The sequence below is a fragment of the Dendrobates tinctorius genome, unplaced genomic scaffold (genome assembly GCF_039654945.1).
Source record: "Dendrobates tinctorius isolate UK_male_01 unplaced genomic scaffold, ASM3965494v1 ptg000070l, whole genome shotgun sequence".
In the NCBI taxonomy this organism is placed as follows: domain Eukaryota; kingdom Metazoa; phylum Chordata; class Amphibia; order Anura; family Dendrobatidae; genus Dendrobates; species Dendrobates tinctorius.
Window position 1 is genome coordinate 81,075,546 of NW_027361738.1, and position 25,539 is coordinate 81,101,084.

General features: G+C 45.6%; 1 protein-coding gene across 9 annotated transcripts in view; it reads left to right on the forward strand.

The window, feature by feature from the left end:
- Window positions 1-25,539, forward strand: part of AKAP9 (A-kinase anchoring protein 9) — a 234,048-nt gene that overhangs the window by 148,372 nt on the left and 60,137 nt on the right. For all 9 annotated transcript variants that reach the window (XM_073581981.1, XM_073581974.1, XM_073581976.1 and 6 more), the window contains one exon: window positions 13,522-13,684. In XM_073581981.1, the coding sequence (XP_073438082.1) occupies window positions 13,522-13,684 (163 nt within the window). The remainder of the gene's footprint in view (window positions 1-13,521; window positions 13,685-25,539) is intronic.

The window sequence follows — 25,539 nt, forward strand, 5'->3', positions numbered from 1 at the left end:
CGGTGTGTACACAGCTCCCCAATTTGTACACACGTCGGTAGTTAACGAGGCCCACGGTGTAATGATCGGTAAATACAGCCTGGGAACCTTCTGAGCCGCCGGCAGGACCTGATCCTACAAGACAAGGATGTGATCTCATGGTGTTTACTCTGCACAGTCGCCACCTGTCCCATTGTCCCGTGATGAAGAATACGCTCTAGATAAGAAAGGGACGTCACAATAATGATATCATGGGTATAGGTATAGCATACCGTCAGCAAAGGCAGAATCTGTCTCATTACCCAGCAATAGCGGGTCAAGGGATGTTCTCGTGCCCCTCAAGACCCCATAAAAACTATTGGACGTGCCCTATAATTGCTATAATGGCAGCCGTATTATAAACCAGCAGCCACCGCTTAATTACAGATCTGTGTTGTATTAGCAGGGACATATTATTAAACGTGGCTTCCCAATGAATACTTATTAAAGGCATGATCCCTTGGGGTCCAACTGCTGCGATCCTGATCACAAGAACAGGGATCCCAGACCACTGCTCCGCTCCATTCAGTTCTATCTGCTTAAAGCACATCGCCATTCCATTAGTTCCATAAAAGTGAATAGAAATTACTGTATGCTTCTTGTGTCATAGGCTGCACCGTTTTTGTAATACAGTGAGAGGAAGGCGGTGAGCTGTGACATATTTTATTTTGAGTAATGGATCCTACTGTATATAGGTGTTGTTTGTCTTTGTACAGAAGGGGAGGAGGTGAGCTGTGACATCACCTATTGTGATTGGTGGATCCTGTGTTATCTACTGTATATAGAGGTGTTATCAGTCATTGTACAGGAGGAGGAGGTGAGCTGTGACCTCTTGTGAATGGTGCATCCTGTGTTAGCTCCTGTATATAGAGGAGTCATCAGTCATTGTACAGGAGGAGGATGAGGTGAGCTGTGACATCACCTATTGTGAAATGGTGGATAATATGTTATCTACTGTACATAGAGCATACAAAACCTACAAAAGACAAAATGAGAAAAATCCTGCTGTAATTAAATAAATTAAAAGCAAAAGTGTTTGTTTTTTTTCTTTGTATTTTTGTATTCTGTGGAAGCCGGGGTGTGGCCTCCTCCCCCTGAGCTGGAAATTGAATTTAAAGGTTTCCCCTGACTGGTGTACACTGGTTGGGACCCGGTCCTTTCTACTGCCCTTATTCACACACTGACGTCAACTTTGACACATGGTAAGGTTTTTAATATTAGACAGTGTAGGACCACCCCGACCACAGAGTCACCTTGTCGATGGTGGGACGGCTTTTATGCTATATTTGATCAAATCCACTATTACTAAGAACTCTGTATTAAATGCACTTTTGCTTTTTATTTATCTAATTACAACAGGGTTTTTCTCATTTTGTCTTTTTTAGGTTTTGTATGCTTTATGGCCAATGTGAACATGCGTTTTTATGCTGTATGAATACCAACTCCAACCAAGCTCAATTTTTGTGTTTTTTTTACTGTACATAGAGGTTTTATGTCATTGTATAGGAGGGGGAGGAGGAGAGCTGTAACATCACCTATTGTGAATGGTGGATAATGTGTTATCAGTCCTTGTACAGGAGGGGGAGGAGGTGAGCTGTGACATCTATTGTGAATAGTGAATCCTGTGTTATCTACTGTATATAGAGGTGTTATCAGTAGTTGTCACAGCTCACCTCCTCATGTACAATGACTGATAACACCTCTATATACAGTAGATTACACAGGATCCACAATTCACAATAGGTGATGTCACCGCTCACCTCCTCCTCCTGTACAACGACTGATAACATCTCTATAAACAGTAGATAACAGGACTCGCCATTCACAATAGGTGATGTCACATCTCACTTCCTCCTGCACAATGACTGATGACACCTCTATATACAGTAGATAACACAGGACCCACCATCCACAATAGGTGATGTCACAGCTCACCTCCTCCTCTTCCTCTACATCACCTACTGTGAGTGATGGATCTTGTGTAATCCCTTATATGTTGTTATGTCTCAATTTAATCCTGTCTGTGATGACAATGAGACTGCTGATAAGTCTTCTCTACAGAACAGGAAGCATCAGGCCAATATGAGGCTCAGTGGTCAGTGTGAAAACTGCAAGATTTCACGGTTTTGTTTTATTTTGTTTTATTTAGACATAGAAAATTATTTTTAAAAAATCATTAAAATTCTTATATTGATCCTTGCTTCTTACTGTTGATAGATCAGCAGTTCTACATCTCATGCATATTACTTTCCGGAAACACTATATTTAGATCCAGTACGGCTCACCTGCCATTGCCAGTCGGTGCCTCCTACCCAAATGTCTCAGTAAGTGATAGAACAGGATAGACCTGGCTGCAGACGCCGGCTGCAGGGGTCAGCACTGTCATGTAGACATTAGGGCGCAGTCCTTTTATTGGCAGCTTCTTGTTTATTTTGCATACAGAAAACTCCCTTCTTGTTTGTCCTGCCTTCTCAGAAGGTGTGAGATGTAAATGAACTTGAATGGGGGACTTAGTGTTATCTTGGGGTGGAGGGTAACTATAAGGTAGTGTCTTACATCACACGGAGACATTGGCAAGAACATCTCCAGTCTGGAGGGCCAGTCCTAAACGTAAGATCATCAATTAGAAACCGTTGAGCTTCTGGGGCCTTTGTTTTACAGCACATGGCCATAATCTACAGGTAAACTGTGATGTGGTCATTCGTCAGCTTCCAAAAACGGTTCGGGAGAAGAGAGATAAGGGTTACACAGTTACTGTCAGAACAAGCTCACTGACAGATTCACTGTGAACTCCTTCATCACCTCCTATATAAAATGTGGTAACGGTTTTGGGTATTTTTAGCAAAAAAATCCATGCATTAAATTTTTAAATTTTTTCTTTTTAAATCTTATAAACAGATATCATTTTGTCAGGATTTCTTTCACTTTGAAGGAGGTGCAGCCTAATGTGAATTGGCCCCCAAACACACAGCTGTGCAGTAAAAATTAGGACGGGTCACAGCACTATATCACCTTTACCAAACCTTCTTTCTCAGGATTGGTGGGTGTCCCAGAGGTCGGCCATGATTTTTATAAGATGGAAAGATCCTTTAAAGAGTAGCCGTCCGTTTAATTTTTATTTCATAAAATACACATGAATATAAGCAACTCTGTAATATATCTTTACATAGAAATCCACTTCTTTCTCCTCCTGGTCGGAGCTTTCCCTCTCATTTCATGTGTAAAATCTGTATTCAGTGAAGATTTTCTCATTACTAAGATTGGATGACAATTGGCGCTTATAAAATTCTATGGAAATGGGAGGAGCTAGAGGCAGAAACTGACATTCCATGGAACTCTATAAGCACCAACCGTCATCTCTTTTCTCTCTTATTGAAAAATCTGTATTACTGAAGACAGATTTTACTTAGGAATTGAGAATTTTGACAATGAAGGCTCAGACCAGGAGGAAAAAGAAGCAGAATTCTTTATTTTTCCGTATTTTTAAGGTGGCGGCTGCGACTGCGTCTTATTTTATCGAAAAGATGGAATCCGTTTGGATGGTTCATTCTTGACTTCAAAAATAGATCCAAAACTATTCGTATTTAAATGGGAGGAAAACGTCAGTGCTAATGAGCAAATTGTTATTTTCACAGTGTCCCAGGGCGGCCGGGGAGGAAAAAAAACCATACTGTACTTCTCATTCTAATGATATTTGTACACGCCCGCAGAAGGCTGACAAGACAACTTCTTGCGAGAAGGAAGTTCAGACCTGGTTAAAATACTTGTAAATACTTTGGGTATCGCACATGCGGTAAGGGGTCACATGGGCAATCGGGCCGATTTCTTTGGAAACTAAATGATCATATTAACAGTTTAGGATTGGACCTGCCACAACCATTATTAACCGCTGTAATAGTACGGCATCCTGAAGGGAAGCATTAGAGAGGGCAAATTTTAACCTTTGCTATTCTATTCTTCCACCCATGTGCTATGTGGGAGTCAAGTCCTCATTCTTCTGCTGTTTGTTCTCATCGACTTGTCACCAGATTTAGCGCAAAATACTCAGGTGAGAAATTAAGTAAGAGCCAATCTGAAGTTGAAAATAATAGCAAGCCAATATAGATTTTTGTATTTTAAAGGCCCTCCTTATTATAAAAGTTTTTTTTGTGTGTGGGGGGGGGACTTTTTTTTTTATTCCACTGACTTGCACATTGTATATATAATTAAATGTTACATTACTCGCCCACCGCTTCCTCTCCGCAGCTGCCCCCTTTCTTTTCTGACAGGCTGCAGCGGTGGCATCATGATTGCAGCAGCTAATTATTGGGCTATGTGTATACACAGCGTGAATGTGCTGAACCCAATGATTGGTTGCAGTGGTCACATACTGGCATTATTTAATCGACCAATGTAGGAAACCCTAAACTGTTAAACTGTGTCCCGTGTGTCAGCGTCCACCTTGGATTTTTTTTTTTTTTTGTGTTGCCTTGATCTCTCTGCAGAGAAGTAACACAAGCCGTCACTGCACCAGCTATTAAGTTACAGTTCTATCAGTTCTCCCATCGCACCCAGCTCTGTAGTATAAAAGGTTTTTTCCAGAGTAAGGAAGAAGTAAAAAATTAATGACCGTTCAGGGGACATTCCAGAATAATTGCATTGTGGATGGAGGTCGGAGCACCGTGCAAATAGTGAACCTCGGAGCCGGCTGGTAATCCTCCGCTCAGGTCTGGAGGGTTACAGTCTTTGTAGAACAATTCGGGAATCTCTGAACATTCCGTCCTGTCCGCCCCCATTACACATCAGTATACCGTGGGTCTGTTTGTCTTCTTCTGTATTACATCATTCCTATTTATGTAGTACCTTTCTCTTTTTTCTTTAATAATGGGAAGATTGTTCACTTGTTCCCACGCGTTTTGTGCAAGTGAAACATTAGTTCCAGCAGTTCAGACCATGGACTGACTATTAAGGCGATAGAACAATGGTCCCTATCCTGTGTTAGATGCACGAAAGGTTCACAAATTTGCTTGATTATTGCACCAGTACCTAGTCGTATGCACAGTGAATGGGGCTAAACTGCAATACCTGACCCAGCCAGTAGACGGAGGTGGCACTATTTTTGGGAATGGAAAGCTTGCCATTTTTTCTAATCTTTGATAACCCTTTCAATCATCTGGACTTTATAGACGTTATTAAAATCTGATGTGACCCTTCCAATGGTTTGGACACTGAGAAAAATGTAATATTGCTGCAATGTAATCACATTAATCATTGTATATCGTTATTATAAGACCAGTATCCAAATATAAAAGTGATGTTTCCACATCAGGTGGTGACAGATGAAGCAAATTATTATACCAGTAACCAGCGTCGTACTCGCCTTTGTGTTCATAACATTTCTTGGTATACGCAAAATAATCCAGTGTTTTTACTGCGCATTTTATTATTTATTTTCATATTTGAGGCTTCAATTTGGAGCCAACTTCACATACGGTAATTTATCAGTCCTGGCTGGAGAACTGCAACGTGACGTGCGGTGCTAATATTCACTGCAAACTGCAAATCTTATTAAGGGCCCTCACAATAGGTTATAGGGGGCTCTGGGGGGGCTGCATAGTGTTCAGACTGATTCAGACATCCATATTTTTTGGTCTGAGTAAAGACCGCGGTATACAGACGGGCCGTGGGTCTCCTAAACAATGAGTTTGTCATGTTTCAATCAGGAGACTCGCGTTTGGTCCGTGCGTTGCATCTCGTCCCTGCCTTGCGTCTGGTCCCGGTCCCTGCCTTGCGTCTGGTCCCGGTCCCTGCCTTGCGTCTGGTCCCGGTCCCTGCCTTGCGTCTGGTCCCGGTCCGTGCCTTGCGTCTGGTCCCGGTCCGTGCCTTGCGTCTGGTCCCGGTCCGTGCCTTGCGTCTGGTCCCGGTCCGTGCCTTGCGTCTGGTCCCGGTCCGTGCCTTGCGTCTGGTCCCGGTCCGTGCCTTGCGTCTGGTCCCGGTCCGTGCCTTGCGTCTGGTCCCGGTCCGTGCCTTGCGTCTGGTCCCGGTCCGTGCCTTGCGTCTGGTCCCGGTCCGTGCCTTGCGTCTGGTCCCGGTCCGTGCCTTGCGTCTGGTCCCGGTCCGTGCCTTGCGTCTGGTCCCGGTCCGTGCCTTGCGTCTGGTCCCGGTCCGTGCCTTGCGTCTGGTCCCGGTCCGTGCCTTGCGTCTGGTCCCGGTCCGTGCCTTGCGTCTGGTCCCGGTCCGTGCCTTGCGTCTGGTCCCGGTCCGTGCCTTGCGTCTGGTCCCGGTCCGTGCCTTGCGTCTGGTCCCGGTCCGTGCCTTGCGTCTGGTCCCGGTCCGTGCCTTGCGTCTGGTCCCGGTCCGTGCCTTGCGTCTGGTCCCGGTCCGTGCCTTGCGTCTGGTCCCGGTCCGTGCCTTGCGTCTGGTCCCGGTCCGTGCCTTGCGTCTGGTCCCGGTCCGTGCCTTGCGTCTGGTCCCGGTCCGTGCCTTGCGTCTGGTCCCGGTCCGTGCCTTGCGTCTGGTCCCGGTCCGTGCCTTGCGTCTGGTCCCGGTCCGTGCCTTGCGTCTGGTCCCGGTCCGTGCCTTGCGTCTGGTCCCGGTCCGTGCCTTGCGTCTGGTCCCGGTCCGTGCCTTGCGTCTGGTCCCGGTCCGTGCCTTGCGTCTGGTCCCGGTCCGTGCCTTGCGTCTGGTCCCGGTCCGTGCCTTGCGTCTGGTCCCGGTCCGTGCCTTGCGTCTGGTCCCGGTCCGTGCCTTGCGTCTGGTCCCGGTCCGTGCCTTGCGTCTGGTCCCGGTCCGTGCCTTGCGTCTGGTCCCGGTCCGTGCCTTGCGTCTGGTCCCGGTCCGTGCCTTGCGTCTGGTCCCGGTCCGTGCCTTGCGTCTGGTCCCGGTCCGTGCCTTGCGTCTGGTCCCGGTCCGTGCCTTGCGTCTGGTCCCGGTCCGTGCCTTGCGTCAGGTCCTGGTCCGTGCCTTGCGTCCGTGCCTTGCGTCCGGTCCCGGTCCGTGCCTTGCGTCCGGTCCCGGTCCGTGCCTTGCGTCCGGTCCAGGTCCGTGCCTTGCGTCCGGTCCAGGTCCGTGCGTTGCGTCCGGTTCGTGCGTTGCGTCCATACTCAGACCAAAAACCCAGATGTTTAAATCTTGGATACCAATGAGTCCAAGGCTTTTGTCAAGGTTTCTGTATCAATGCAAGTGTGGCCAGGATTGTAAACACCTGTCCGTTCTTTTTCGCCATCGTCATTTGCTTCCTGTGCATTATTTTACGGACCAGACTAATGTGCTGCAATTTCTCTTGCGCACATAAGTTGATATTGGTCAGTGTGCAGTGTACGCTGTACACACTGGCAGCACAGTGACCGAACATTAGGCCACAAGTTTTTCTTGCGCAGATTTCGGCACTTATATTACTCTAAAATTCACTTAAAAGCCTCCCGCAAAACAGCACATTTTTTTGTAACTGGAAATCCACAATGCGCTTCATGCATATCACTTATTGATGGAGTTTTTGCGCACATTCATTCTAGAAACTGTATCAGCAGCCACATGCGTCTTCAGGGGCGGACATGCCACATGTGCAGCCAGTGCAGTTGCACAGGGCCCCGTGGTGAGGGTGGGTCCGGTCACACTCCATATCTCTCACTCAGGACACTTGTCTTCTCGGTGTAGAACACTCTTCCTCCAATCACTGGGGAAGGGCCCCCAGCATAAGTCTGTGCTTACTTGATGTCTTCTTACGTACCGTGTTTCTCCGAAAATAAGACCTACCCCGAAATAAGCCCTAGCATTATTTTACAGGATTTTTGGAGTATACTTGAAATCTAAGCCATATTCCAAAAATAAACCATAGTTTTAGTCGGGGCCAGTGGTAGTGGGGGGTGGGGTGGGAAACTGGACAATTGCCCATGCCCCCAGTCTCTTAGGGGCCTTTAGTGTTTTTTATTCTGAGGTCAAGACTGCTTAAAGATCTTTGGTGATGTGGCCACAATGTCACCAAAGGTCCTTTAAACTGCAGGAGTCTAGAGGAACTAGGTGTGTGTGTGTGATCATTTGAATAAATGTTGATTTTTTTTTTTCCCAAGAATAAATGTGGATTGTTGTTCATGGGGAACAAAAATAAGACATCCCCTGAAAATAAGCCCTAACTAGTGTTGAGCATTCCGATACCGCAAGTATCGGAATTCCGATACCGACTTCCGATATTTTTTCAATATCGGAATTCGGCATCGGAATCGGAAGTTCAAAGTTGATTGACGGCCTGACGTCATCATGATGCGCGGTGTGTGCGCATCATGATGCGCCGTCATTTCGGGCCTTCCGGGGGTCTCTGCCAGCCTGCCGGGGGGCTGTGCCGGCCTGCCGGGGGGCTGTGTGGACTGCCCGGGGTCTGTACCGGCCTGCCGGGGGGCTGTGCCGGCCTGCCGGTGGTCTGTGCACCCTGTGGGGGTCTGTACCGGCCTGCCGGGGGGCTGTGCCGGCCTGCCGGTGGTCTGTGCACCCTGTGGGGGTCTGTACCGGCCTGCCGGGGGGGGCTGTGCCGGCCTGCCGGTGGTCTGTGCACCCTGTGGGGGTCTGTACCGGCCTGCCGGGGGGCTGTGCCGGCCTGCCGGGGGGCTGTGCTCATGTCCGGGGGTCTGTGCAAGCATCGTCCGATGGGACTACAAGTCCCATCGGGCGATGCCTGCTACCATGACAGTGATTGACACATTAGCCAATGATGGGACAGTAGTAGTCCCATCATCCGGCTAATGTGTTAAATGTTAAAAAAAAAAAAAAAAAAAAATACTACATACATACTACATGCATGCTACATACATACTACATGCTACATACATACTACATATATACTACATACATACTACATACATGCTACATACATACTACATGCATGCTACATACATACTACATGCATGCTACATACATACTACATGCTACATACATACTACATATATACTACATACATACTACATATATACTACATACATACTACATACATGCTACATACATACTGCATGCTACATACATACTACATGCATGCTACATACATACTACATGCATGCTACATACATACTACATGCATGCTACATACATACTACATGCATGCTACATACTTACTACATACATACTACATGCTACATACATACCACATACATACTACATACATACTACATACTACATATATACTACATGCATGCTACATACATACTACATGCTACATACATACCACATACATACTACATACATGCTACATACTACATACATACTACATACATACTACATGCATGCTACATACATACTACATGCATGCTACATACATACTACATGCCACATACATACCACATACATACTACATACATACTACATACATACTACATGCTACATACATACTACATATATACTACATGCATGCTACATACATACTACATGCTACATACATACCACATACATACTACATACATGCTACATACATACTACATATATACTACATGCATGCTACATACATACTACATGCTACATGCATGCTACATACATACTACATACATACTACATGCATGCTACATACATACTACATGCTACATGCATGCTACATACATACTACATACATACTACATGCTACATACATACCACATATATACTACATACATACAATACATTCATACAATACATACATAGACATACAGTACATATAACATAGAGTAACATACTTACCAATACTTGTCACATTGTTCCCCGAAGCCATTGTCTTTTCCGGAATAAATATTAACATAACAAACCACAAAAATACTCACCCACGATCCAAAGCAGTCCACGAGTGTGTCCCACGACGATCTTGGGTAGAGAACGGCAGCATCAGATGATGCTGCCGTTCTCTACGGGCTGCAGGAATCCAATGACGGAAGGTAGGTATCCTTCCGCACTGTATTCCTCCGCCACTTAAAAAAAAAAAAAGTCCCTAGTCTCACTTTATGCCATTGCTGCGTGGGAAATTCATGTAGCATGCATGTAGTATATATGTAGTATGTATGTAGCATGTAGTATGTAGCATGCATGTAGTATGTATGTAGCATGTAGTATGTATGTAGCATGCATGTAGTATGTATGTAGCATGCATGTAGTATATATGTAGTATGTATGTAGCATGTAGTATGTATGTAGCATGCATGTAGTATGTATGTAGTATATATGTAGTATGTATGTAGCATGTAGTATATATGTAGTATGTAGCATGTAGTATATATGTAGTATGTATGTAGCATGTAGTATATATGTAGTATGAATGTAGCATGTAGTATGCATGTTGCATGCATGTAGTATATATGTAGTATGTATGTTGCATGTAGTATATATGTAGTATGAATGTAGCATGTATGTAGTATGCATGTTGTATGTATGTAGCATGTATGTAGCATGTAATTTTTTTTTTTTTTTTTTTTTTTTTTACATTCAACACATTAGCCAGATGATGGGACTACTACTGTCCCATCATTGGCTAATGTGTCAATCACTGTCATGGTAGCAGGCATCGCCCGATGGGACTTGTAGTCCCATCGGACGATGCCTGCACAGACCCCCGGAGCCAGCACAGCCCCCCGGCAGGCCGGCACAGCCCCCCGGCAGGCCGGCCCAGCCCCCCGGCAGGCCGGCCCAGCCCCCCGGAGCCTGCACAGCCCCCCGGAGCCTGCACAGACCACCGGCAGGCCGGCACAGACCACCGGAGCCTGCACAGACCCCCTGGCAGGCCGGCACAGCCCCCCGAAAGGCCCGTACAGACCCCAGAGAGGCTGTACAAGGGCAGGAAAGGGTTTTTCTTATTCCGATACCGGAAGTCCCATAGACTTGAATGGGACTTCCGGTATCGGAATCGGCGATACCGATACTTTTTTTAAAGATCGGCCGATACCATCCGATACGATACTTTGAAGTATCGGACGGTATCGCTCAACTCTAGCCCTAACCCATCTTTCGAAGCAAAATTATATTTATAAGACCTTGTCTTATTTTCAAGGAAACAACATTATTTCTTTTCTTTTTTTTAAAGTGTGATCCCAAGATTCAAACTCTAGCATGGCAGGAGAAACTTTAGTAGCAAGCCGCAGTATAAGAGAATTTTTTCAGTGTAAAGACCTAAAAAGTATATTTCTTCATTACAGGCATGATGTACTGGTACAAAGTGATACATCACTGTATACCAGATAGTACTGTCACAAGTCCTGCATGGGGGCACTTCACTTTTTGGATTAACCGTTTTGAGTAAGGGTTAATTGCACAGTTGGGCCAGAAAGCGGTTCAAACTGCAAATCCACAGCCAAAACCAATGGGTCAAAGTTAGGGCTCATGCAGACGTCTGTGCCAATCGCCCCGAGCACGGACCGCTAATGCACTGGCGGCGGCTCTCACGACCCAAGCGTCATATATTTGCATGAGGCTGTTACGCTCAGGTCTGAGATCAAACCGAAATCCCCGGACATCTCCATGAGTCCTTAGATTTTTTGCTGCGGATTAACGAGCAAATAAACATCGGGATTCATATTTTGCTTTATTTGAAAAACTATACTGATCCGCCCTGATCTGTGACCGCATGTTATTCCCTCTAGTCATATTACTTTGCACTTAACATGTGACCGTCCCTTATAATTAATCGTTTTATCCTCTTGTAAAAGGGGGTGTGCCCGATATTGTAGCACAGCTTTATTGACGTGAATGGCGTTAAGCTGCAGTACCATACACGACCTTGCAGACACGTGTGGCACTATTTCTAAAATACAGGGGTCGTGTTTTTAAAATGCTTTTGAAGTTTATTTTGTTGCAAGATCTGTGTTTTCTTTCCTCCCAAATGGGAAACTGACAAAAGCAAATAGATATTCGCTCAATTTCATGTATTTTTCTATTAGGTAGCGTTACTTTCATGTACTGAATGTAAGGCTGTAATTATCCCTGGGCCTGTTCAGGAGAAACATTCCCTTTAATGACTTATTTATACACATTTGGTGAATTGAACAGTGTCTCTTTGTCTTGAGATGGTCGACGGAGACTTCCTCCTCCAGAAACCGCAGTATTACAAGCTTTGTTGTGGTTTTCATCCTCATTGATGCGCTCGGTTGTAATGTTTCTTTTGTGTGATTCTTATTGCTCAGATCACTGAAGAACAAAGAATACTATTAACTTTGCATAAATCAATAGTACAAGCAAACATAAGAAACTTTGTAACATATCTTATCAGAGAACTCTGCTTCTTTCTCCATTTATGAGCCACTTCTCCTACCTTTACCTCCCAAAACCCATCATTTGCTGTGAAAACAGCTCAAATCCCTCCTGATCAAAACTAGCTCACTGAGAGATCAGATTATATATGCAAGAGAAAGCATAGAGGTACTGATTCTTGCTGTTGTGTGTTCTGTCTCACTCCAGTGCTGGATTCACAGCTACGCTGCTCATTAGTGCTGGAGTCACAGGTACACCACTCAGTAGTGCTAGATTCACAGCTAGGTATCTCAGTAATGCTGGATTCACAGCTACACACCTCAGTAGTGCTGGATTCGTAGCTCAGTAGTGCTGGATTCACAGCTACACCACTCAATAATGCTGGATTCCCAGCTACATTGCTCAGTAATGTTCTATAATGTCCTGCATGCTGTTGCTTCTTGACATTTATTACATAGAGACAGGAGAGCAGGAATACCTCTTGTTTCTGTGTGCTATACATGGGAAACATAGCAGTTAGACTCCAACCGTTAGACAACTGCAGAGGAGAAAAGTTGTGAAGAAATACAGGCTACAAGGCTAGGGTTATTCCTCATGATGATTTATTGTGAACACTCGCCTTGAAATGACACACATGCTTTAAGGTCACACATTACAAATGCAAGGTGAATGCAATCCCAGCTTTTTATTTTATTTTTTTTTCTTTTAAGTTTTTCTGACCTTTTTAGGGTAGGTGCACACGCTGCGGATTTGGCCTCTGTGGATCCGCAGCAGTTCTGCAGACAGTGTACAGTACAATGTAAGTCTATGTGATTTACAATCTGCTGTGCACACGCTGCGGTTTTTTCACTGCGGAAAAGCTGCGGTTTTGAATCCGCAGAAAGAACTGACATGTCAATTCTTTCTGCGGATTCTGTTGCGGTTTGCCACCTATTCCATTGTCCAGGTGTCAAACCGCAGGCCAATCCACAGGTAAAACCGCAGGTCACTTTATCTGCGGTTTACCTGCGGATCCGCACAGAAAAAAAACGCTGGTGAATACGCAGCGTGTGCACATAGCCTTAGAGCTTACAGAATGCAATGTATAGATGTAATAAATAAGTAAAAATTTAGAAAATAATAATTACAAAAAAAGTTAGTAAAATCAAGCTTATTTAGGTAGCCCCTGTAATCCAAGTTAAAACAAATTTGCGAAAAAGTGTCTGACCATCTTGAGTGTAAAGTGTGACGATGCCAGACTTCGCTTCTAACTGTATGAGTCTGTCTTGTATTATCCATGCATAGTGTCCGATAATACTTGGACTGTATTAACCTGCAATCATGTTCTCGTTACAGCTCGCTCATGCCAAGGCGGCACAGACAGAACTGGTGAGGGAGTCCATCAAAAGGAAACAGGAGACTACTGAACTGCTCAGATGCCAGGAGGAGCTTCAAGAAAGACTCAACGAGGAGGCCAAAGCCAGAGAGCACTTGGCACAGGAGCTCAGCAAAGCAGAAGGTAGGTCATGGTCCATGGCCACACACTTTACGAGTGGGATCCATATACAGGACAGCGGCCTTTTGGGGTCTGTGCTCTCGGAAGGTAGTACAGTATGGTTGACGTCCTTGTATTGCATGGGTTCCTTTTTACCCTCCTCTGGTCTCTAGATGGCATTTTTGGATTCCATGTTTGTGTCCTATTGTGGCTGTCGTAATCCTTTAATTGAGAAAATCAGAGGATCCAATACCAAATAGATATGAAATCGTATAGTAAATCCAGATTATATAAACCAGTTGGAGCCATGTTGACCTTTGAGTGGCTGGGATCTCGTAGGAGATCGATATTTATACCATAGACTGCAATACCAAAGTATCGCATTCTATACTACAAGCCATCAATCAATCACAGGCTCAAGTCCTCTAGGTTGCAGCAAAAAAAACAACAGAGAAAGTATAGTGTAATACAGAAGTTTATAAAAAAAAAAATCTCACTCTTCATTTCACCATCCAAAAATATGTAAACGTTCATTCAAAATATAAGTGTTAACCCATAAGGTAAACACTGCAAAAATAGAAAATCTAACGGCAGAATTGCTGTTTTTCGGTTCCTGTACCCCCCCCTTAAAAAATTAAATAGAAAACAATCAAAATGTCGCATGTACCCTAAAGTGATATCTGTTCTCCACGCTCAATAAACCCCTCACAGAAGCTCCAGCAATGAAAAAATAAATGATTTATGGTTCTTGGAAAATGGCAACAGAAAGCAAATTTGTTTGTACAAAGTTTTTAATTCCTGTTTAACGACAAACAAAAAAAAAAAAGTATAAGTTTTGGGATCACCGGAATCGCACTAACCTGGAGAATGATGCCCTCGGGTCATTTTTACTGTAAAATGAATGCCGTAATATTTTTTTTCCCCATTTCTCAGCACTTGGTATTGTAAAATTGTGTATTTCAAAACTACAACTCGTCCTGTAAAAAAAAAAAAAAGAAAAAAAAAAAAAAAGAAATAAGCAAGCCCCTATGTGGGCGGAAAAATAAAAAAAAGATGATGGCTCTTGGAAGAAGGCGAGGAAATAAGTGAAAGTGAAAAAATGAAAAATTGCTGCATAATTGAAGGGGGCAGCAGAGGGGGATTTGATCTTGAGGAGTCAGATATGCTGTAAACCCTCAGGGGAGGCTGCATTTGGAAACCACATATTTCTACATAGGACCGTGTCCGGGTGTTGTGCTCAAGCTGTGTATACTTTGGGAGTGTCTGCTCACCTTGCACGGTGCAGAACTTACAATATCCTCCTGGGGTTGGAGTCCCGTTCGCAGGATTCACTCATGTGTCTCAGTTATTGGGTCTCATTTTGTCAAGTATTAGACCACCCCTAAATTTAATTCGGACTCGATCAGATGCCTAAATATAACCCTGACCCAGCGCCCCCTAAATTCTTCTTTTTTCTTCACACCACTAAGCACAATTTTAAATGAATCTGCTACAATGAGTTCAGTCCCCAAGCCAGACCTGTAATTTAATTAAATCCCCAAAATTAATTTAGACCTCATGTCCGACCTCTAAATTTAATTCAGACCCTTCAATTCTATGAGGACCTTAGACAAAAATCCTAAAAAATTAAGCCCCCTCCCCAACCAGATCAGAACACAAAATTTAGTACCCCAGATCATACTTCTAAATTTAATTTAGATCTCTGAATTTAGTTTGGTCCCTGATCCAACCCTTTAATTAAATTCACAACCATGAACGTAATTCAACCCCCTATAATTAAAGAAGCACTCCTATCCAAGTTTAATATATTGCAGTCATCATGTTACACAGCACTGTGTACTTACAATTGCTCATTTTGCCTTACTACCCAGCTAATTCTTCTCTTTTCTCTGCTCTATGTAGAAACTGGAGGTCTCTTTTCCCTGCGCGAGTCACCTCCCTCTTCAGCTCCTCACCCCTGCCGGGGACTCTTGCAGTGACTTATGAGTCATGCAGGGAAAATTGACCTCCTGTTTCTACATAGAGCTTAGAAGGATTCAGCTCGTCAGTTGATGTCATAGACCTAATGGAAAAGAGGAGAATTAGCTGGGTAGAAAGGCAAAATGAGCAATTGTAAGTACACAGTGCTGTATAATATGATTGCATTATAGTAAGTGGATAAAAAACTGATTGGAGGAGGACTTCTGTGCTCAAAAAAAAATTGACAGGTGGGAGTTATCATTCCCCTTGTCTATAGGGCGTGTGGACACCGTTAATAGGGTGAATGCTTATACCCAGTTGTTTGTTTTCTTAGTTAAAGCCTATCCCCCAGTAAAGTGGTGACGATTAAAATAAATAAATAATACTACTAGTACCACACGTTACAGTCCTCTCCCCTTCCCATGGCACATGTAGCAATTACTCATCCTCATTCAAGGTTCAGGGTTACATTGATTTCCCTGCGCTGCTGGAATTTGTGAAGCTTTTAGTGCTGGATGTGACTAATTCCTGGCAAACTGGGTCAGGGGTCGGGGGCCACAGCCCTATGAAAGTAGAGTATTTTCCAGACGACAACAGATTTGTACAGTGACATCTGCTATGTAAAGCGTTGTGTAGACCGCCGGTCACAATGGCAGTGCTGCAGCCAATCGTTGATTGGCATGCACATAGATTAGCTGATAAATATTTGATCTCTAGGAACCCAACTAATACTGAGAATGGAGTTCCTAAGGTTCCCTGTGTATACGGAGTGATGGGCCTGTACAACCACCACTCCATTCACTTCTGATCTACTACGGAATGATTGACGAGCGTCTTCACTACCGATCCATTCACACAGAAGACTTTGGTAACATCATTTTCGTGATCAGTGGGGGTCCCAGTGTTCAGACCCCCCCAGTGATAATACTCTTATGGCCGGGATCACACATGTGAGGAATATGGCCGAGCCTCCCATGTTAATACCCGGCACTGCAGCCGGCCGAGTCTGCCGCCGGCAGTCAGGAAAGGAGCATGCGGCTCCATGTATTGCTATGCGGCCGCACGCTCCGCTCCTGACAGCTGGCGGCAGTGCCGGATGTTAACATGCGAGACTCGTCCGTGTTCATTGCATGTGTGAATCCCGGCCTATCACTTATCCTATGGATGTATGGATAGGTAATAAATGTGTTTAATGGGATTAACCATTTAATAACAATACATTGGAATAGACCTCTACATCAAAGCCCCTGTCATATTTAACAAGAAGTTTGGCGCAGCATGCAGCAAAAACAATAATATATATTTTTATCAGTATTATACGGTATATAATATTTTTTATTAGTTTTTATATATGTATATTAGTACTTATTTTAGATATTTACTCTGTCGTCTCATTGGGAGACACAGAACCATAGGTGTTATGCTGCTGTCCACTAGGAGGCGACACTATGCATAATCTGAAAAAGATTAACTATGGCTCCTCCTCTGCAGTATACACCCCTGGACGGCGTCAGCCTTCTCCAGTTTTTGCTTAGTGTGGATAACTGGGAAGCCGACTTCCTCAGCAGACAAGGAATGGACTCGGGGGAGTGGTCTCTCCATCCCAACATTTTTCACCAGATCTGCCATCGCTGGGGGACCCCGGACGTGGACCTAATGGCATCCCACCTCAATGCCAAGGTCTCCAATTTCATGGCCAGTACACGCGACCCGCGGTCGCTCGGAGCGGATGCCCTGGTTCAGGACTGGACCCAGTTCCAGCTCCTGTACATTTTTCCACCCCTCCCCCTGATCTCCAGAGTCGTGAGGAAGATCAAACAAGAGGGAGTTCCAACCATCCTGATCGCGCCGGACTGGCCAAGACGTACATGGTACGCCGACATCGTACAACTTACAGCAGACGCCCCCTGGCGTCTCCCCGACCGTCACGACCTTCTGTCACAAGGTCCGTTCTACCATCAGAACTCAGGGGCTCTCAGTTTGACGGCGTGGCCCTTGAGACCTGGGTTCTAACCCAGGCAGGGCTCTCACTGGACGTCATTACGACCATGATCAGGGCAAGGAAGCCAGCCTCCGCCAAGATCTATTACCGTACCTGGAGAGCTTTCTTTACCTGGTGTGAATCTCGCTGACAGGTCCCACTCCCTTATTCCCTCCCAAAGGTACTTGGTTTTCTTCAATCGGGCCTGGATGCCAGGCTATCCCTAGGCTCGCTTAAGAGCCAGGTGTCGGCGCTTTCAGTGCTTTTCCAAAGGCGTATTGCTAACAAGCCGCAAGTAAGGACTTTTCTCCAGGGAGTTTCCCGTTTAGCTCCCCCCTACAGACGTCCACTGGAAACGTGGGACCTCAACCTTGTCCTGACAGCATTGCAGGCACCACCTTTCGAACCCCTTAAGGAAGTCCCACTCCGCATTCTGTCACAGAAGGTGTTTTTTCTGGTGGCAATCACCTCGCTTCGCAGGGTGTCGGAATTGTCAGCGCACTCCTGCAGACGGCCCTTCCTAGTTTTCACCAGGACAAGGTGGTTCTCCGTACAGTACTATCCTTCCTTCCGAAGGTTGTGTCCAACTTCCACCTCAATGAGGAAATTTCGCTGCCGTCCCTTTGCCCGTTTCCGGTTCATAGAGTGGAAAAGGCTCTGCATACGCTTGACCTCGTCAGGGCATTGCGTATATACGTGTCTAGGACTGCACCCTTCCGGAAGTCTGATTCCCTTTTCCTTCTTCCGGAAGGCATTCGCAAGGGTCTGCCGGCTTCCAAAGCTACCCTTGCCAGGTGGATCAAGTCCACCATACAAGATGCTTACTGCCTTAAGAACTCTCCTCTTCTGGCCGGTATCACGGCACACTCTACGCGGGCAGTAGGGGCCTCCTGGGCCATTCAGCACCAGGCTTCGGCACAACAAGTGTGTAAGGCTGCCGCTTGGACTAGCCTACACACGTTTACGAAGCACTACAGTTTTCATACCCAGTCCTCAGCAGATGCGAGCCTGGGTAGACGGGTTCTGCAGGCGGCAGTGCCCCACGTTTAGGGACCTGCTAGCACAATATTCGTCCTTTGCTTCCCACCCAGGGACTGCTTTGGGACGTCCCATGGTTCTGTGTCCCCCAATGAGGCAACAGAGTAAAGGAGATTTTTGTATACTCACCGTAAAATCTCTTTCTCTTAGCCTCTAATTGGGGGACACAGCTCCCACCCTGTTGCCCTTACGGGCCGTTGTTACGGTTCAGTTCTCATATTGTTCTTTGAGCTCGTACATAGTGGCCTTCTTACAGGCATGGTTATGTTGTTTCTGTTATGTTCCTCCTAATGCTTTTGCACAAAACTGGAGAATGCTGACGCCGTCCAGGGGTGTATACTGCAGAGGAGGAGCCATAGTTAATCTTTTTCAGATTATGCATAGTGTCGCCTCCTAGTGGACAGCAGCATAACACCCATGGTTCTGTGTCCCCCAATTAGAGGCTAAGAGAAAGAGATTTTATGGTGAGTACACAAAAATCTTTTTTATATTTTTCTACGGTTTATTAAATATTATCAGTATTTGTTTGTATTTTATTTTTGTATATTAGTACATACCGTAATACAATTAGTATAAAAATATAATACTAATATATACTTTAGATTTAGATTTTTTTTATTACACTATATATATATATATATATATATATATATATATATATATATATATATACACACTGTGTTCCAAATTATTATGCAAAAAATATTTCCTCATGTTTTCTCTAAATTACCTATATGAATTGCAGTAATTGTTATTTTCCAGTCATCTAGTACTCTAGTATAATTGCAATGTTTTAATGTTTTTTAACAAACTGCCTATGAAAACAGTATATTTTTAAAAATAAGAAACACTCAAAATGCATGTTCCAAATTATTATGCACAGCAGAGTTTTCAACCTTTTTATTTTTATTTTGAACAAAAAAATGGTGAATTGTGAAGTGATAAGCATTATCAGCTTATTACAAAACGAAATCAAACAGTTTTCAAGTCAAAACTTTATTCTCGGTGATGTTACATTTGCACATAGGACCCCTTGTTCGAAAGAAGCTTCTGAACTCTCTCGTCCATTGAATTTGTCAGTTTTTGGATGGTTTGTGCTTCAATTGTTTTGTATGCGGACAGAATACCCTCCCAGAGCTGTTGCTTAGATGTGAACTGCCTCCCGCCATCATAGACACTCCTTTTGATGATGCTCCAGAGGTTCTCAATGGGGTTGAGGTCAGGGGAAGATGGTGGCCACACCATAAGTTTGTCCTCTTTTATGCCCATAGCAGCCAGAGATGCAGATGTGTTATTTGCAGCATGAGACGGTGCATTATCATGAATGAAAATGATCTTGCTGCAGAAATCACGGTTCTTCCTCTCGAACCATGGCAGGAAGTGCTGTTTTAGAAACTCCACATAGATTATGGAGTTCATCTTTACCCCTTCAGGGATCCTAAAGGGGCCGATAATCTCTCTCCCCATGATTCCAGCCCAAAACATTACTCCACCTCCTCCTTGTTGGCGCCGTAGCCGTGTTTTCATGGGTGTCCATCAACCAGCCATCCTCCACTCCATCCATCTGGACCATCGAGCGTTGCACGGCACTCATCGGTGAACAGAACAGTTTGGAAGTCAGTCTTCATGTATCGTTTGGGCCACTGGAGCCGTTTCTGCTTGTGTGCAGTGGATAGAGGTGGTCGACAGGATGGCTTACGCACAGCTGCAAACCTCTGAAGGACCCTGCATCTTGTTGTTCGGGGGACGTTGGAGGCACTAGCAGCTTCAAAAACTTGTCTGCTGCTATGACAAGGCATTTTTGCAGCTGCTCTTTTAACCTGACGCAATTGCCTGTTGGAAAGAGTCCTCAATTTTTCCTTATCAGCACGCACACGTGTGTGCTGGGAATCAGCTACATACTTCTTGATTGTGCGATGATCACGATGAAGTGTCTTGGCAATGTTGATTGTAGTCACGCCTTGACCTAAATACTCCACAATTTGTTGCTTCTCAGCAGCCGACACATCCTTTTTCTTTCCCATTTTGGCAAAAAATGTAGGTTACTTAAGAAGGCTGTTCCACATTATTAAGCAGTCTTGCCTTTATTTGGACACACCTGCCAAACTAATTTGCAAAGGTATCTGCAATTGCTTTCAGTGATATAAAGAGCCCTGACACATCACCATCAATGAGTTTAAATGACAAACAAAAAAATTCTAACCTTATCACTCCTAAACTCTTTTTGCATAATAATTTGGAACACAGTATATATATATATATATATATATATATATATATATATATATATATATATATATATATATATATAATACACACTGCGTGCAGAATTATTAGGCAAGTTGTATTTGAGAGGATTCTTTTTATTATTGAACAGCAACTATGTTCTCAATCAACCCAAAAGACTTATAAATATCAAAGCTTAATATTTTTGGACGTTGGAGTGGGTTTTTTTTAGATTTGGCTATCTTAGGAGGATGTCTGTTTGTGCAGGTAACTATTACTGTGCAGATTTATTAGGTAACTAAAAAACAGATATATACCCATCTCACTTGTTTATTTTCACCAGGTAAACCAATATAACAACACAAAATTTAGAAATAAACATTTCTGACATTCAAAAAAAAAAAAAAAATCAGTGACCAATATAGCCACCTTTCTTTACGATGAAACTAAAAAGCCTTCCATCCATAGATTCTGTCAGTTGCTTGATCTGTTTACGATCAACATTGTGTGCCGCAGCCACCACAGCCTCCCAGACACTGTTCCAAGAGGTGTACTGTTTTCCCTCCCTGTAGGTCTCACATTTTATGAGGGGCCACAGGTTCTTTATGGGGTTCAGATCAGGTGAACAAGGGGGCCATGTCATTATTTTTTCTTCTTTTAGACCTTTACTGGCCAGCCACGCTGTGGAGTATTTGGATGCATGTGATGGAGCATTGTCCTGCATGAAAATCATGTTTTTCTTGAACGATACCGACTTCTTCCTATACCACTGCTTGAAGAAGGTGTCTTCCAGAAACTGGCAGTAGGTCTGGGAGTTGAGCTTCACTCCATCCTCAACCCGAAAAGGTCCCACAAGTTCATCTTTGATGATACCAGCCCATACCAGTACCCCACCTCCACCTTGCTGGCGTCTGAGTTGGAGTGGAGTGCTCTGCCCTTTACTGATCCAGCCTCGGGCCAATCTATCTGGCCCATCAAAAGTCACTCTCATTTCATCAGTCCATAAAACCTCAGAAAAATCAGTCTTAAGATATTTCTTGGCCCAGTCTTGACGTTTTATCTTATGTTTCTTGTTCAAAGGTGGTCGTTTTCCTGCCTTCCTTACCTTGGCAATGTCCCTGAGTTATGGCAAAACTGGTGGCAAATGGCATCCCGCGCTGAGGAGTGTGTATGGCACCGGAGATGGCGGTACCGTACACCCTGCATACCGCCATCTCCGACGCCATACTTACCTGACTGGGAGGAGCGTTGCCGCGGCGCTTCTCTTCGGCCGGAGACCGGGGCATTTGCAGTGTGTCTTCAGCAATATGGCGCCGGACAGCACTATGGGCATGCACGATTCCGGCCACACTCCTGCCCCGGCCTCCAGCAGAATGACGGTGACAGCGCTGGAGCACAGGAAAGAAGGGTGAGTATAAATGTGTTGTTTTTTTTTTGTTTTGTTTTTTTTTGTGTGTGTAGTTTAATAGGGGTGAGGGGACCATGCATACCACGAAAAGGGTGGTGAGGGGACCATGCATACCAGGATTGGGGGGTGAGGGGACCTTGCATACCACGAAAGAGGGGTGAGAGGACCATGCATACCATAAAAGGGGGGTGAGGGGACCATGCATACCAGGATTGGGGGGTGAGGGGGCCATGCATACCACGAAAGGGGGGTGAGGGGCCATGCATACCACGAAAGAGGGGTGAGGGGACCATGCATACCATGAAAAGGGGGGTGAGGGGACCACGCATACCAGGATTGGGGGGTGAGGGGGCCATGCATACCACGAAAGGGGGGTGAGGGGCCATGCATACCACGAAAGAGGGTGTGAGGGGACCATGCATACGATGAAAAGGGGGGTGAGGGGACCATGCATACCAGGATTGGGGGGTGAGGGGACCATGCATTCCAGGAAAGGGGGGTGAGGGGACCATGCATAACAGGAAAGGGGGGTGAGGGGGACCATGTATACCAGGATTGGGGGGTGAGGGGACCATGCATACCAGGATTGGGGGGTGAGGGGATCATGCATGCCAGGATTGGGGGGTGAGGGGACCATGCATACCAAGATAGGGGGTGAGGGGACCATGCAAACCAGGAAAAGGGGGGTGAGAGGACCATGCATATGAGGATTGGGAGTGAGGGGACCATACATACCAGGATTAGGGGGGTGAGAGGACCATGCATATCAGGATAGGGGGTGAGGGGTAGCATGCATTCCAGGATAGGGTGACAGGTGACAGCGCTGGAGCACAGGAAAGAAGGGTGAGTATAAATGTTGTTTTTTTTTTTGTTTTGTTTTTTTTGTGTGTGTAGTTTAATAGGGGTGAGGGGACCATGCATACCACGAAAAGGGTGGTGAGGGGACCATGCATACCAGGATTGGGGGGTGAGGGGACCATGCATACCACGAAAGAGGGGTGAGGGGACCATGCATACCACGAAAAGGGTGGTGAGGGGACCATGCATACCAGGATTGGGGGGTGAGGGGGCCATGCATACCAGGATTGGGGGGTGAGGGGGCCATGCATACCACGAAAGGGGGGTGAGGGGCCATGCATACCACGAAAGAGGGGTGAGGGGACCATGCATACCATGAAAAGGGGGGTGAGGGGACCACGCATACCAGGATTGGGGGGTAAGGGGGCCATGCATACCACGAAAGGGGGGTGAGGGGCCATGCATACCACGAAAGAGGGGTGAGGGGACTATGCATACCATGAAAAGGGGGGTGAGGGGACCACGCATAACAGGATTGGGTAGTGAGGGGACGATGCATACGATGATAGGGGTATGAGGGGACCATGCATACCAGGATTGGGGGGTGAGGGGACCATGCATTCCAGGAAAGGGGGGTGAGGGGACCATGCATTCCAGGAAAGGTGGGTGAGGGGGACCATGTATACCAGGATTGGGGGGTGAGGGGACCATGCATACCAGGATTGGGGGGTGAGGGGACCATGCATACCAGGATTAGGGGGTGAGGGGACCATGCATACCAAGATAGTGGGTGAGGGGACCATGCAAACCAGGAAAAGGGGGGTGAGAGGACCATGCATATGAGGAATGGGAGTGAGAGGACCATGCATATCAGGATAGGGGGTGAGGGGTAGCATGCATACCAGGATAGGGGGGTGAGAGGACCATGCATATCAGGATAGGGGGTGAGGGGGGTAGCATGCATTCCAGGATAGGGGGGTGAGAGGACCATGCATACCAGTATAGGGGGGGTGAGGGGACCATGCATACCAGGATTGGGGGGTGAGAGGACCATGCATACCAGTATAGGTGGGGTGAGGGGACCATGCATTCCAGGATAGGGGGGTGAGAGGACCATGCATACCAGTATAGGGGGGGTGAGAGGACCATGCATACCAGGATTGGGGGGTGAGAGGACCATGCATACCAGGATTGGGGGATGAGGGGTACCATGCATACCAGGATTGGGGGATGAGGGGCACCATGCATGCCAGGATTGGGGGATGAGGGGTACCATGCATACCAGGATTGGGGGATGAGGGGTACCATGCATACCAGGATTGGGGGATGAGGGGCACCATGCATGCCAGGATTGGGGGATGAGGAGTACCATGCATACCAGGATTGGGGGATGAGGGGTACCATGAATACCAGGATTGGGGGATGAGGGGTACCATGCATACCAGGATAGGGGGTGAGGGGATTATGCATACCAGGATAGGGATGAGGGGTGCCATGCGTACCTGGATAGGAGGGTGGCAGCACATACCAGGATGGGAGACCATATACCAATAAATATGCTCGCCACCCGGGCGTAGGACGGGTTCATAATAATAATAATAATAAATTTTATTTTTATAGCGCCGACATATTCCGCAGCACTTTACATTTCAGAGGGGATTTGTACAGACAATAGACATTACAGCATAACAATAATCACATACAGTAGATTATAACAAATTCCAAGAGGAGTGAGGGCCCTGCTCGCAAGCTTACAGTCTATGAGGAAAGAGGTAGACACGAAAGGTGGGTGGTAACAGTTGCCCTGATTGTATGGACCAGCCATAATGTTAAGTGTGTAACAGTACAGACACAGAGGGCTAATGGATGCATAAAGCATGTGGGAACATGATGCTGGGAACCTGGTTATGGTAAAATTTTTGGCTCTGCCACACAGGGATAGGTTAGGTTAATGTGTTGAGGCGATAGGCCAGTCTGAATAAATGCGTTTTCAGGACACGCTTAAAATTGTGGGGACTGGGGACTAATCGTATTCATAGCTAGAGTGTGTGTATATGTGTGTGTGTATATATATTGAGTTGGTATTTATTTTATATACCGTATATAAATGTTTTGGCTACTGTTAGATAGATATAATATAACTCGTCTTTAGACCTTGGCGTCTGTCAGGATCTCACAGTGCACGGCCAGGCTGCTCAGACGTGGCGTCCTCCCAGAGAGGAATGTCCTACAGGGCAGGTGCAGCACAAGGGACTTTATGGTCTTACTCTGAATCCGCGCTCAAAATTGTGAAAAAAAAATGTTTCTGATGAATCTGTATATTTTTCCTGCACATATATGAATATACGACTTGAGCAGAGCTGTTTTATGTGATACATTTCATGACATTATGGCCGCATGTGTTTTTTTTGACGGGGGTTACCATGGGGCAGAGTTATTGGCATGGATAAACAATGCCAGGCCAAAGAG